Source organism: Buceros rhinoceros, unplaced genomic scaffold (genome assembly GCF_000710305.1).
Source record: "Buceros rhinoceros silvestris isolate BGI_N320 unplaced genomic scaffold, ASM71030v1 scaffold15477, whole genome shotgun sequence".
Lineage (NCBI taxonomy): Eukaryota > Metazoa > Chordata > Aves > Bucerotiformes > Bucerotidae > Buceros > Buceros rhinoceros.
The window spans coordinates 27,374-39,446 of NW_010422929.1; the positions used below are offsets into that span (position 1 = coordinate 27,374).

Below are 12,073 nucleotides of genomic sequence, written 5' to 3' on the forward strand. Positions count from 1 at the left end.
AGCGCTGCACGACCCCCCCAACAGCATCCTCTGCCCTTTCATCCTGCTGCCTGTCCTCGTCACCCTGCTGATGACTGCGCTGGTGGTGTGGAGGAGCAAACGCAGCGAGGGCATCGTGTAGAGACGCCTCACCGCCGGCGCAGGGGAGGGATGGGGGTGACCCCCCACCTTGGAACGTGCCTGTTTCTTGGGAAAACCTTGGCAGAAGAGCATCACGAGGGGGACCAAGCCCCTGAGGCAGAGACAGTGCCTGTCCTCGTCACCCTGCTGATGACTGCGCTGGTGGTGTGGAGGAGCAAACGCAGCGAGGGCATCGTGTAGAGACGCCTCACCGCCGGCGCAGGGGAGGGATGGGGGTGACCCCCCACCTTGGAACGTGCCTGTTTCTTGGGAAAACCTTGGCAGAAGAGCATCACGAGGGGGACCAAGCCCCTGAGGCAGAGACAGCGACGCCACTGCTCCTCCCTCACTGGTACCCTCTGCACTGCACACGTGCCTCTTGCCTGGCAGTTTCCAAATAAAGCCATCATTTCAGACATGGTTGGTTGGCAATACGGGATGTTGGTGGCCAGCAGAGCTGTCACGGGCTGCCCCAGCGGTGGGGAGCCCTCTCGGGGTACTGGGGACCATGGCTCGCCCTGGGCATCGGTACTGCCGAAGCTCCGCTCAGCCTTTGCCAGCTGCTGCCCTCCCAGCACCCTCCCAACATCGCGTGTCAGAAGAGGAAGATTTTTAAAGAAAAACAGAAGAAACAAAAGGGGGTTGGGGCAGTTGAAATCCTGCAGGCCATGAGGTGCTCCTGGGCCTAACAGCGAGGCTGGTGGGTCTGGGTGCAACACCGCCACAGCTTCCTCTTCTTGTCTGTTTGGTTTTTCTGCCACAGCAGGAAAGGCATCTTCTCCCTCCAGCTCCCGGCCCAAGGAGGAGGGCTGCACAGGGCAGACTTTGCCTAGGAGGTGGGGAGCAACGGGTGGAAGTTGGTGGGGGGAGCTGGTGGCACTGGTGGTGGCTTTGGTGGTGCCCTGGGGCTAACGAGCAATGGGAATAAGGTGCTTTTCCTTCCTAAATAAATAAATACGTGAATAAACCAGGTGCCTGTCTCTGGTGCGAATCCTCAGTGCTTGCCCCCTCTGTGAAGTGTGGGGTCCAGGTGGATTGAGGGGCACCCCCAGCCACCCCCCTTGCTGCCCCAAAGAAGCCTCTGTGATCCCAGAGACCCCCACCCATGGGCATCCTTTGGGGTGGCACTGGGGGTTCCCAGCGGTGGGAGGGCTGATGGCAGCATGGTCCCTAGGAGGTCCCTGGGTGTGGGGGGGCAGGTTAGGGGTCCATCCCTTCAGCAGGGTCCAGGAGTGGGGTCAGCTCCCATGGCTGGGAGAATGGGCAGCACCTGGGATGATGAGTCGGATACCCCCAGCCTTGCTACTGGTCTCTGCCATCCCTGGATCCATGGGTCCAGACCACTCCCGGCCCACTTTGTGCCTTGCTGGGAAGGGGCCTCCAGGAACTGTTTCCCCTGGCTCTCACATTTCCCCAAAAAACCCAGATCTGGACACGCTGGGCACTGGGATGTCCAGCCATCGACCTGGCCCACCCAGGGCTGTCCCCTGCCTCCCATCTCCTGGTCCTCTTCAGGAGGACCTCCAGGGCACTGCAGCATTTTTTTTTTCTTATCCATTTGATATTTGGGGCTTCTTTTTTTTCCAGGAGGGGTTGAACAATTAAGAAAAAAAAAAATCAGCATTTTTGAGGGGGAGCACCCAGGGCTACGGAGACTGTCCCTGCAGCCAGGAAAAGCAGAAGAGACTTCCTGGAAGATGGTTACCCACCAGGATAAAAATACATTAACAATAGACAAAACCCCACAATAAAAAAGCAGCAGTTTGTTGCAAAGGCCACACAGAAGTTAGAAAAGCCAATTCCTGCACCTTCAGGAGAAGCACAGAGGAGCCTCTGCCCACTAACTGGCCGCACAGGAAGGTGATGCTTTGGGATGTACAGGACAGCTTGTGCCACGGCAGGAGGGCCACAGGGGTGCAGAATGGAGACGAGCTCCCCGCGAGATTTTGGTAGTACAGATTAGTGACAGCAAACTCGTTCAACATTTTCAGCTCAACAACACGAGGATCCTTCTGAGTAAGCGACAACTGGGCGTATTTTCCAACCTTTCTATTTTTATTCCTCACCTTCCCTGACACTACTATTCTGGCAGCAAAGATCTCTCACAGCAGTTGCCTGCTGGAAGTAATACACTGATCCCTGTCTCATTTTAAATAGACACAGTGGTAACGTTATCTGGAGGTGAAGCCCAGACAAGGCTCTCCTCCTGCGGGCCAGTCCCTGCACTGCATTTCTCTGCTTTCCTAGAACTCCAGGAACATCGACAAGAGCCTGTGAAGCTGTCAGGGAAAAGGCACAGGGAAAACCTAATGTGCTGTGCTTAAAATTTGTAACCCAGCTCTGCCACGCTCATGATGGAGAGAGTTTTGGTTTCCTGCAGTGTCTGCAGAGGAACAGCAGAAAGAACAAAGCGTAATCAATCGTTCAGGGGGATAAACACCCATCAGCCAACGCCCGAGCGTTACACATAGGCTTGCTCCATAGGAAACCACATGAACGTTTATTTCTATGGTTTATCTATCTATAAAGGCTTGAATCGGTTCCACGGCACCTCCTCTGCCTGATCCCATGAGCGTAACACAGGTGGGTCTTGATGCTGGGCATTGCCGGGTGAGCAGCGGGGAGCTCTGGCACCCGACAGGCAGCTGACGACGTCTCACAGCACCGGCACCGACATGATTCCTGATGGACACGCTGCTCTTGTCTGGAGGATCTCCACGTGCACAGGTTGCGTGCGGCTACTTACAGAAAAGGCAGCTACTGCATCACTCCTTTCAAACCACCAACCAGCCAGGTGGGGGTTAACAGAGGGTGCAGCGTGCTGCTGTTCTGGCTGCGTTAGTCATCAGTCGCTTTCGGTGCCGAAGTTTGAAGGACACAACAGGGTGTTCTCCAGGTGCTTGAATTTATTTTCATCAGATCAAACAGCATCTGATGCTCCCTCACCACATCCAGACCAGAAAGCTAAAGGCAGATGTCTTAAAAAAAAAAATCCTCCCTTTCATTAGATTTTCACAGAAATATATAATATATATAATTTTACTAATACTACACATTTACTTAAGTTACAGATTAGCCTGTATTTCTTTTAACTACTTCACACAACAAATAGAAACAAAAAAAATATTGTAGCCCAAACAGGAGCTGAAAATAACAATGTAAAAATTCCAAACGTGTGACAAAAACGTACTTACATTAAATAGCATCAAGAATTTAATACCAGCAGTAGAACTTCATTTAGCACTTGCGTTCCGGCCAGCTCTAAGCCTCAGCTGAATGACTCTTGGAAAAAGCTTGTATTGTTTCTGCTCATCAGAGGCAACGGTTATGGTGATTTGGTTCACAGGAGACCATTTTATTGCCAACTCGAAGTGTTCCAAAAACACGCCGCCTTTTCTCTTTGTTGGTTTTTTTTTTATTTTTTCTTCCCCCCTTCAAACTAGGCAAGAGTTAAAAAAAGTGTAATTACAATTTCAATAGTGATTTCTTTTAACTTCTCAAGCATTTCTCATCAACAGGATATACAGTACAGTTCAGAAGAGTAAACATTTTTAAAAGTAGGCAAACAACTTTTTCAACCAACATACACAATTTCTCGCTGTATTTATGCTCAACTCTTCTTTTAACATGGACAAGTTATGAAAGTTAGTTTTCTTCTTCAGTACAACATGGACACAGGACTAGTACAGTCCGGGCTGGTTTTGGTGGTGGTGGTGGTGTTGAAGTTAAGGACAACTCTAGTGCGGAAGCCATGGTCCTGCCATCCATCTCCCTTCATCATCTTGCATAGCGCTTAATGTAATCTTCAACTTTATTCCGGAAGTCCTCCTAGTAGAAAGCACAATCAGAATTACCCCAAGCATGTCAGAGAGGGCCTCACAGCAGTGGTGGATCCCCACATCATCCCCAGTAGGGTCAAATTCCCACCAACTGAAAGCCCTGCTGCTCTCCCTGAGACCCAGTACATGCTTCCGACATGGCATATGAGAACCAAGGTGACTGCTCGAGTCCTTGCAAGCAGATGTCCATGCTCCACTGCAGATCTCCTCTGGGGACTGAACTGAGCAAAGGGCTTGTCATCACCAGCCATCAATGTAGGTACAGACAGCATCTGACAGACCCCAGCTGGCAGCACAGCAAAGATCTGGCTGTGGTTTTGGAGGAGGAAGGGACACTGTCCTTATCGGATAGGAGAGGCAAGGCCACAGCAGGAGCTGTTACAGAAGCCGCGTGCCCCAAGGCAGCTCAGTCCCAAATACTCACTCTGGCCTCCCCAGTAACTGCACAACATCACAGCTAGTGCATAACTAAGAGCATCACCAATCACGGCGTTTTTTGTTTTGCCGTTCATTAGAGTCGAGAGAACTAAAATTTCACCTTCCAAGTCACTCATTTGTGAAATGGTTCTGAGGAAACACACACCTGTAGCCCTGCACAGGAAACCTACCGGACTACTATGTAAGTCCAGCACCCCTGGAAACACACACATTGTTGGTGGTGGTTTATAGCACACGGAGACGCCGATGAGGGAAATTCTGACACGCTTTATTCATTTGATCCTTGTCCAAGCCAGGATCAGACAGATGCCACATTCCTGTCGTGTTTTTCTGAGTCTGAACCTTGCCTCGCACGCTTACAGCCTGTGATTAAATATGTTCAACACAAACACACCAAGTGGCCTGTGCTCCAGATGCGCGTGTGTGTGTTGGGGGTGTGTGACACAGCAAAGTGCTGCTTCTTTGATTTCCAGCTCCTGGCTTCACGTGCTGGCTAGAATATAAAAATCCAAGGTGCACGCCAGTTGAAGGGGTTTGGAACGCAACATCCGGGGCTGCAGGAGCCACTGAAATCCTCTGCCCACCGAGCCAAGGCTCTGCTTTTACTGGGAAGGACACAAAGTCTCGCTGTCACAAACTGAGGGACGGCAGCAAGGCAGGATCCTGATTTGAACAACCTAACTGTCAGCTCCAGCTTTACCAACATATGAAGTGGTGTTCAAACACACAGAGCGTTCTCGTACGGTCTGCTCAGCAAAGACCTCACTAAAATGAAGCTTACAGACAGAGCATCATTTCATGAGTTTAATGCCCCTGCAGATAATGACTGTTCATTGCTCAAGGACTTTATCATCGGATCCTTTTTACTTTTTCATTAAGTGAGCACTGCAATATGCACCTTGACTTTGTACTAATTCTGCTAAGAAGTACCGAGAAACAGCGAGTAGACACACTCTTAACTGTGAAGCTCATTTTAAAACTGGAAGGAGAGCTAAGAGTCTTCCCTTGCAGGGACATGCAGTAACCCGTTCTGAGAGCTGAAATATATGGTAAGATACTTAAAATGGAAACAGAAATCATTAAAGCTAAAAGTCAGTCCCCCAGCTAAATTTGCCTATTTCTATCTCCATACTCCCCTTTGGATTTAAAAGGATCAAAGAAGAACCATGAACCATCAGAAACATCCATGATTTTGTTTTCCAGTCGATAAGGTGCATCACAGAGATAGCCAGGAACAATTGGCAAAGTGCTCTGAATCTCAAAGTGGTTTAAAACACAGTTTAAGGCCAAAAATATCACAGCCATGGAAACAAAAATATAAATGCACTTTAGGGAAAACCCACCCACCGCTCCAGAGAGGTACAGATCTGTGCATTGTATGAAATAAAAGTAAAGAGCATAAATTACAAGCACCCATTATGGAAAATAACTGTCAGATGCCCGACACCTTGGCACCGGGCGGTAGGAGCCCAAGTGAGGAGAGCAGTCCTGCAAGGATGAACAGAAACCGGTTCTTTAGGGCTGCAGAAACCCCTCCCCTCCTCAGAGACAGGCTGCTGCGCTTCTCGGGAGGACAGAGCTGCTGGTTCGGTACAATACGGCACCCGCTAAAGGCAATATTCTGCAAGAGACTTTTTAACTCTGCTGCAAGCACACACATTTCCCCGCTTGTTCAACAACTGTAGGTTAAGCGTGCTGTGAAACTAATGCTGCAGAGCTCATGCCATCTTCATTTGAAATCTGATTTCATGTACCAGGCAACTTCAATCCATAGGTGGAAGTTACAATAGCCGTGTAGCACGTTAAAGCGTTACTGGGAATTATGTCTCTTAGTGCAGTTCCCAGATCTCAGGCTGCCTTGGGCAAGAAGAACCTCTAGGTTCCTTGAGTCTGCTGAAATACCACACAAACAAACGGAAAGCAACCTTTTGAGTTTGTTTTCAGCTCTGATACTTGGTGGACTACCTTGATACAAACTAGAATAATGGCAAATGACGAAACCTCTCGCTGGTTATGGTGGGTGTTCTCAGTATTATGGACCCACCTCAGCAATACCATCAATCTTTCAGAATAACTAAAATGGCCACATTTCCTAGTAGTTTTTTGCTGGTTTTGCAACCATCCAGGGTCGATAACACTCTTAGTTACAATCCCCAGTGTGGTGGAAACCAAACGAATTGTCCGAGGGCTCAACTGTGTTTCTCCAAGACAGGTCACTAGAAGAAATTGAGCACAAGGCTAAGAAAGACCACTGGACATGCATTAGGGCCAACTGCACCTTTGCTGTTATCTCCAATATCTAAGAGCAAGGCAGTACAGACAGCTCAGAGCATCCTCCGCTTTTCCACCCACACCTTTACGAGGTGTTTGAATGGGAAGACAGGCTCTTGGCAGCAATTTAACAGAAGCAGGACCTCAGCAAAAGAAGGGAGGCTCCAGAAATCCATGCTGTCACTCAGGCTCGCTCGCCAGATGAAGGAACTGACAATGTGCAAGAATATAACAACACGGTACTTGCTGCATGTGAACCTGGTTGCTGAACAGGGGGTTCTCATTCCATAGCTGTAATACTCCATCTTCACATGCCATATGGCTCAGCAGCTCCTGATTAGCACATCTGTTTATGCGCGGTACTGAATAATCAGAAGTAGAAAAATTCATCAGAGCAGCACATACTCTGCATTACAACGAGGCAGATACACAGTCCTGCTAGGAATGCTAAGGGGAAGGAGAGGGACTCACTTCATGGGGAGTGGAGCTGGAGACATGCTGTCCACCTGACCTGTGGACGCTGTGCGTGGCTGCACCCACTGCCCTACAGCACATACGTGTCCTGCAAAGCAGTGCATTTTACCGTCACTTAGCTTCCCATCAAGGACAGATGCTATGTGCCAGGACTTCTGGAAAGACAGGCTAGAAGACAGGCTGTGCAAATCACCTACATTTTTTTAGAAAAAACAAAGCGTATGCACCTGAAGGGAGCTTTTTTCTCCGATCCCTTCTGTGGGTGATTCCAAGGAACTGTACCCAGTCCTGAGACTGCATGAGTACCCCAAGCCCGAGTATCCTTTGACACCAAGACAGACACCGATGAGAAAAAGCATAGCACGTCCCGTGGTCTTGATGCTGGAAGGGACAAGAGTCAGGTGGTTTGCTGCTGGAAATCCCCCCCATCAAAGCAGTTCATGCCAATGACCACTTGGCTCATCTATCTGATGGTGGTGGCTGCTTTGCCCCATGGGGCTCCTGCCATGTCCCTCTGGACCTGGCTCACGTCCCACGGCTAGCTTGGCCAGAGGCACAGCTGCTCTGTAGTTTCCCATGACATCAGAACTGTCAGACCAACGGCTGACGAAAGGGGAGAGGGTTGACTGCTGCATTTTACCACAGAAGCATGGATACTGTAATGCATGAAAGGTGGTCAGAAACAACCCAGCTAGCTCTTAAGCCCTGAAAAGGCACCACTGAGTGCCTGAAATACCACCTTTTCAAAGCGGAAATCCAATTTCAAACTACCATCATTTGCCCTTCACCAACCTCACGGCACAGTATTTCCTACACAGATTTCAAGACAGAAGATAGGTGGAGTAAAAGACTGGCAAAGCTGCCCTTGGGTTCTCTGGAGACATGCTAGGTGGTGGGAAGGAACAAGCCCTGGGTCAAGTTTCCTTGTGGGAGCAGTACCTGCCACCCTGCTGTATTTACGCTGGACACCACACAGACCTGACTGGAGAGGCCTGCACCTGGCCGCCTCGGTGCAAAAAGGTGCGACGTGATTCAGGGACCTCAACCAGGCACTGGCCTCATAGGCAGGATGGGAAACGGAAGCTCAGACAATGCCATTCTCCCCTTAGCACACCAGCCATCCCACCAGGCAGCACAGCAACAGCATGGGCAGCATCAGCCTACACAGTTCAGCGGACACCTTCCCCATACCTTTTAAAGGATGAAAAGGTATATATGACTCGCTGGGAATAGGAAACTAACAAAAATGTAAACAAAACCATCCTAACTTTCAGCTTGCTTCAGAAGAGCACAGCAGGTCCTCTCCCAGCTCCAGCTGGATGCTAAGAGGCACAGTTGATCCCAGATGCAGCTCCATGTGGACCAAGGGCCTCACCGCTCTGCCCCACATGACACCCCTATAACTTCCAGGCACTGACTGCAGCATGTCCCCCCTGTCCCACCTCCAGGTCCCTGTCCTATCCCAGTCCTCACCCTGGATGAGCAATACCCTGGTGGAAGTCCACCTCTGAAGTTCTGCTCAGTTCTTAAATCCATGTATGAGAAGAAACCATCTAAAACGGGAGAATTTACCTAATTCTGGAGCAGACCCAAAGCAGCTTTGCCCTGAGCTGTGACGAGGTGAGAGGGAGAGAAGAGCGATACGTGATGAGCCCTGTGGGAAGTATTTGCTGCATGAGTAATGCTGGCCAAATCACCACTTCATCTGATGACAATCACATGGGGACAATCAATCGAAAGGGAATTCAAAACCCATCAGTGCATGAAGAGTATGGAATATAAACCACAACATATTTCACAATATCATTAGCTGAAAATTGGGTTACAGCACAGACCGTAGGGTTAAAACACACATGCCATGGAATGTCTCCTTTGTATTTAAACAACGAAGTTTTACAAACAACCTTTAAGCAAACAGACATACGTATATGTGTATTCTGGTAAGAACTCTGGCCAAAGACATTAATTTCAAACAACTTAACTGATTTCATGATTTTCATTTGTACTGTATGTTCTTACCAGACAGCTCAGTACGTGCAATGATTCGCATGAAAATATTAAAAAGCAAATCTTTATCTAATTAGCTTTAGAAAAAAAGAAAATACCAACTGATGTAATATTAAAACAATTCACCTAAATCTCAACTCCCGAGTTGTTCATTTGAAAAACATCCCACACTGAAATGAGATTAAAAAAACATGGAGGACTGTAAGAAGTTGTTACTGCAAGATATTTTACACTAAAGGCATTAACAACCCTAGTACCTGGTCGGAGTAGTAATTTATCACAAATTATGTATCTTTGAGGAGCACTTGAGAGGATAGCAAGACACTTACAGAAACATGAAAGGAAAACAGCCAGCCCCAAACCTCAGAAGAGAATCCCGGTCTACAACTTCTAAAAGCGTACTGAAGCACGCGTGCAAGAACTCTTCAAAAACTGGGGTGTGACCTGGGCTGACCTCTAAGAGACTTTATTTTTCCTACAAGTTACACCTCACTTAGTTGTACTGATTAACTGCTTGTCTATTATTAAGCTTTTAACTTGAAAAGAAAGATCTGCTCAGTTTTCCAAAGCAAACACAATGTTTCTCTGTGACAGCTAGAAGAGAAGTTTGGAAAAGTTGTTATGGAAACCATCTCAGGATTTCTTTTTTTTAAATATAAAACAAATGTATACATAAGTAGTACACAATAAAAAATCCCAAATACAGCAGATTTAGCTCATTATCCTCCACATACCCATTACTGGAATCACTTCACATGCTGCAGTATTTGGCAAAATTTTTCTTCTTCCTGCTCACACTATTGACCTCATTTTCTGCCCCCGGGGGCTGTGTTGATGAGGCTGAAGGCCACACTGGCCCGTCCTTGCAGGAAAACACCCAGTGTATTGCACCTGTCCCTTGATCGTGCCTATAAAACCCCACATACTGTGACACTCTGATCCACCTTCACATCGTTTAGATTTACAATTCTGTAAAATTCAAACGGAGACAAAAAAGATTATAAACATCCTCAGTGGCTCCTGTACTTCCCTCTGTTGTGTTGAAGAAAACAATGAAATAACGTTAATAGAAAAGCACTATTTTAACAGAAGGCTATTTTAATCCCAAATTAATTACCAAGGTTAAATTCCAAACAATTTCTCTTGGGACATTACAGTTGTACTCAAAGCGCAGTTTAGTAAAGGGGTCTTCTGAGCACTGGGAACGTGATACCACTCAGCTCCAGCTTTAGGAGGAAGATGTAATAGCCAGGTAGATTTACTCACTAGCCCTATGAATTTTATTAAAAGCAACCTTTTCCACCTCTTCTTTCTTTTCCAACTTGCAGCAAGTAATGAGTATTCCCGCCCATCAACCTCCACACACGCCCACTCTTATTTAAAAAGGAGCTGAATGAAACCTTTGAGTAATACAAAAATCTCAAGCATGAGGTGGTTTTCCAGTTCATGTTCCTGCCTTGGTATCATTTCCCTGTCACTGCTTTATTTGGCTCAGCCTCTACACCATCTGAAAAAATTTCCAAGCCCTGTAATTAAATTTTTGATCGATGAGTATTGCGGGGTGAAAGACCAATTCAGAGGTATCTCCCACAGCCTCCTGGGCCTAGCTGGTGCCATTGAAACTGCATCCATTTTCACGATCTGTGTTCTCTACTTCAGATCTGAACCCAAAAAAAGCCACTGCAACAATCTGGGGGGAAAAAAAGCAGCAGTGTGGGGAAGAAAAGCACATCTGTATGTTTAGGTAGGTTACAGAATTGATGTGAGAAGTAGCGACCTGCCTGTCAGGATGCTGTTCTGGGGAGCAGCCGAAGATACATTCCAAAGACAGAGCGCAGCATTAGCACACTGGACAGGAAGCAGCACATCCATTTGTCTGAGATTCCCAGATCTTAAGTGGGAACCATTTCCCTCCTGCTTCCGCAAACTTTATGTTGTCTGCCAGCAAAGCAGAGATAAAGGAAAAAAGCACTCCCTGAAGCTAGGAAGAGGGAAGGGCTACGGATTAGGAGGCAGGGTGTGAAAGCTGCCGAGGTAGTCAGAGATAACTACATCTAAATCCCGCTTGTGCAAACGAGAGGGAACTGAGCCAGCTGCAGAGGGCAAAGCAGCTTCCCAAATGAAACCGTTCCCTGGATCGTATGTGATGCAGGTCCTAACACTCTTGCCAGATCTGCCCTTTGGCTTATAGAGCAGCATGGCTGGAGGCTGACAGTGGAGACTTTTGCGAGTCCTTGTAAGGCCACAGGGCAAAACCACTCAAGCTTTGCCCTGACTGCGCCTGATCTGCTTATGATCATTTATCATTTCACCCACTTCGCTGTTAGCAAACAAAACCTCCTGGGAGTTTCATCAGTGAGCACAGAGATCGCCCAGTCACTCAGTACCTGATGTCAGGTCTTGCCTCCCCGCTCCTCCAACGCTACGAGGGTCAGCTCGAGGCTGCCGCCAGGCACACTGGCTGTCTTGTCAGAACAGTTGTTGGCACGGGATATAGAGACAGACCTTCAAGAAAATTACCTGAATCATCCCTATTACACTGATGTTAACAGCCTCTGCACTGCAAACGCAGTTCCACCCATGAGGACGCTGCTCATTCCCAAGAGAGGCTATGTCCTCGGGATTGGAGATCTTAATCGATAAATTACAAGCACAGAGGAAATGGGAGCTGCCTGGGTCTGGCAAGAGGATTTTTGCAAGTCACATTGTACTCAAGTCCAGCCACGTTCAAACAAACCTGGCCAGGCACATGGGGAACTCAGCTCATAGAGGTCACACTCTTTGTCTGCATTCAACAACCCTGCTGTTATGTTTCTGTTTTAAAGCCACAAATGTTTCCAAAGAATGCAAAGCAAAAGCTTCCTCTTTAAGCCACTTACTTGCCTAAAGCACGTAAAACAAAAGCTTTGAAACATCTGCATTCC

General features: G+C 47.8%; 2 protein-coding genes across 2 annotated transcripts in view; one reads left to right on the forward strand and one right to left on the reverse strand.

The window, feature by feature from the left end:
- The window catches only part of RAMP1 (receptor (G protein-coupled) activity modifying protein 1), a gene marked incomplete at its 5' end in the record, with an annotated part of 11,015 nt that extends 10,894 nt beyond the window's left edge, over positions 1-121 (forward strand). The window contains one exon of the mRNA XM_010140247.1: positions 3-121. Within this exon, the coding sequence (XP_010138549.1) occupies positions 3-121 (119 nt within the window). The remainder of the gene's footprint in view (positions 1-2) is intronic.
- A 3,464-nt stretch (positions 122-3,585) lies between these two features.
- The window catches only part of UBE2F (ubiquitin-conjugating enzyme E2F (putative)), a 79,800-nt gene continuing 71,312 nt past the window's right edge, over positions 3,586-12,073 (reverse strand). Inside the window, exon 9 of the mRNA XM_010140246.1 lies at positions 3,586-3,948. Within this exon, the coding sequence (XP_010138548.1) occupies positions 3,898-3,948 (51 nt within the window). The 3' untranslated portion in view covers positions 3,586-3,897. The remainder of the gene's footprint in view (positions 3,949-12,073) is intronic.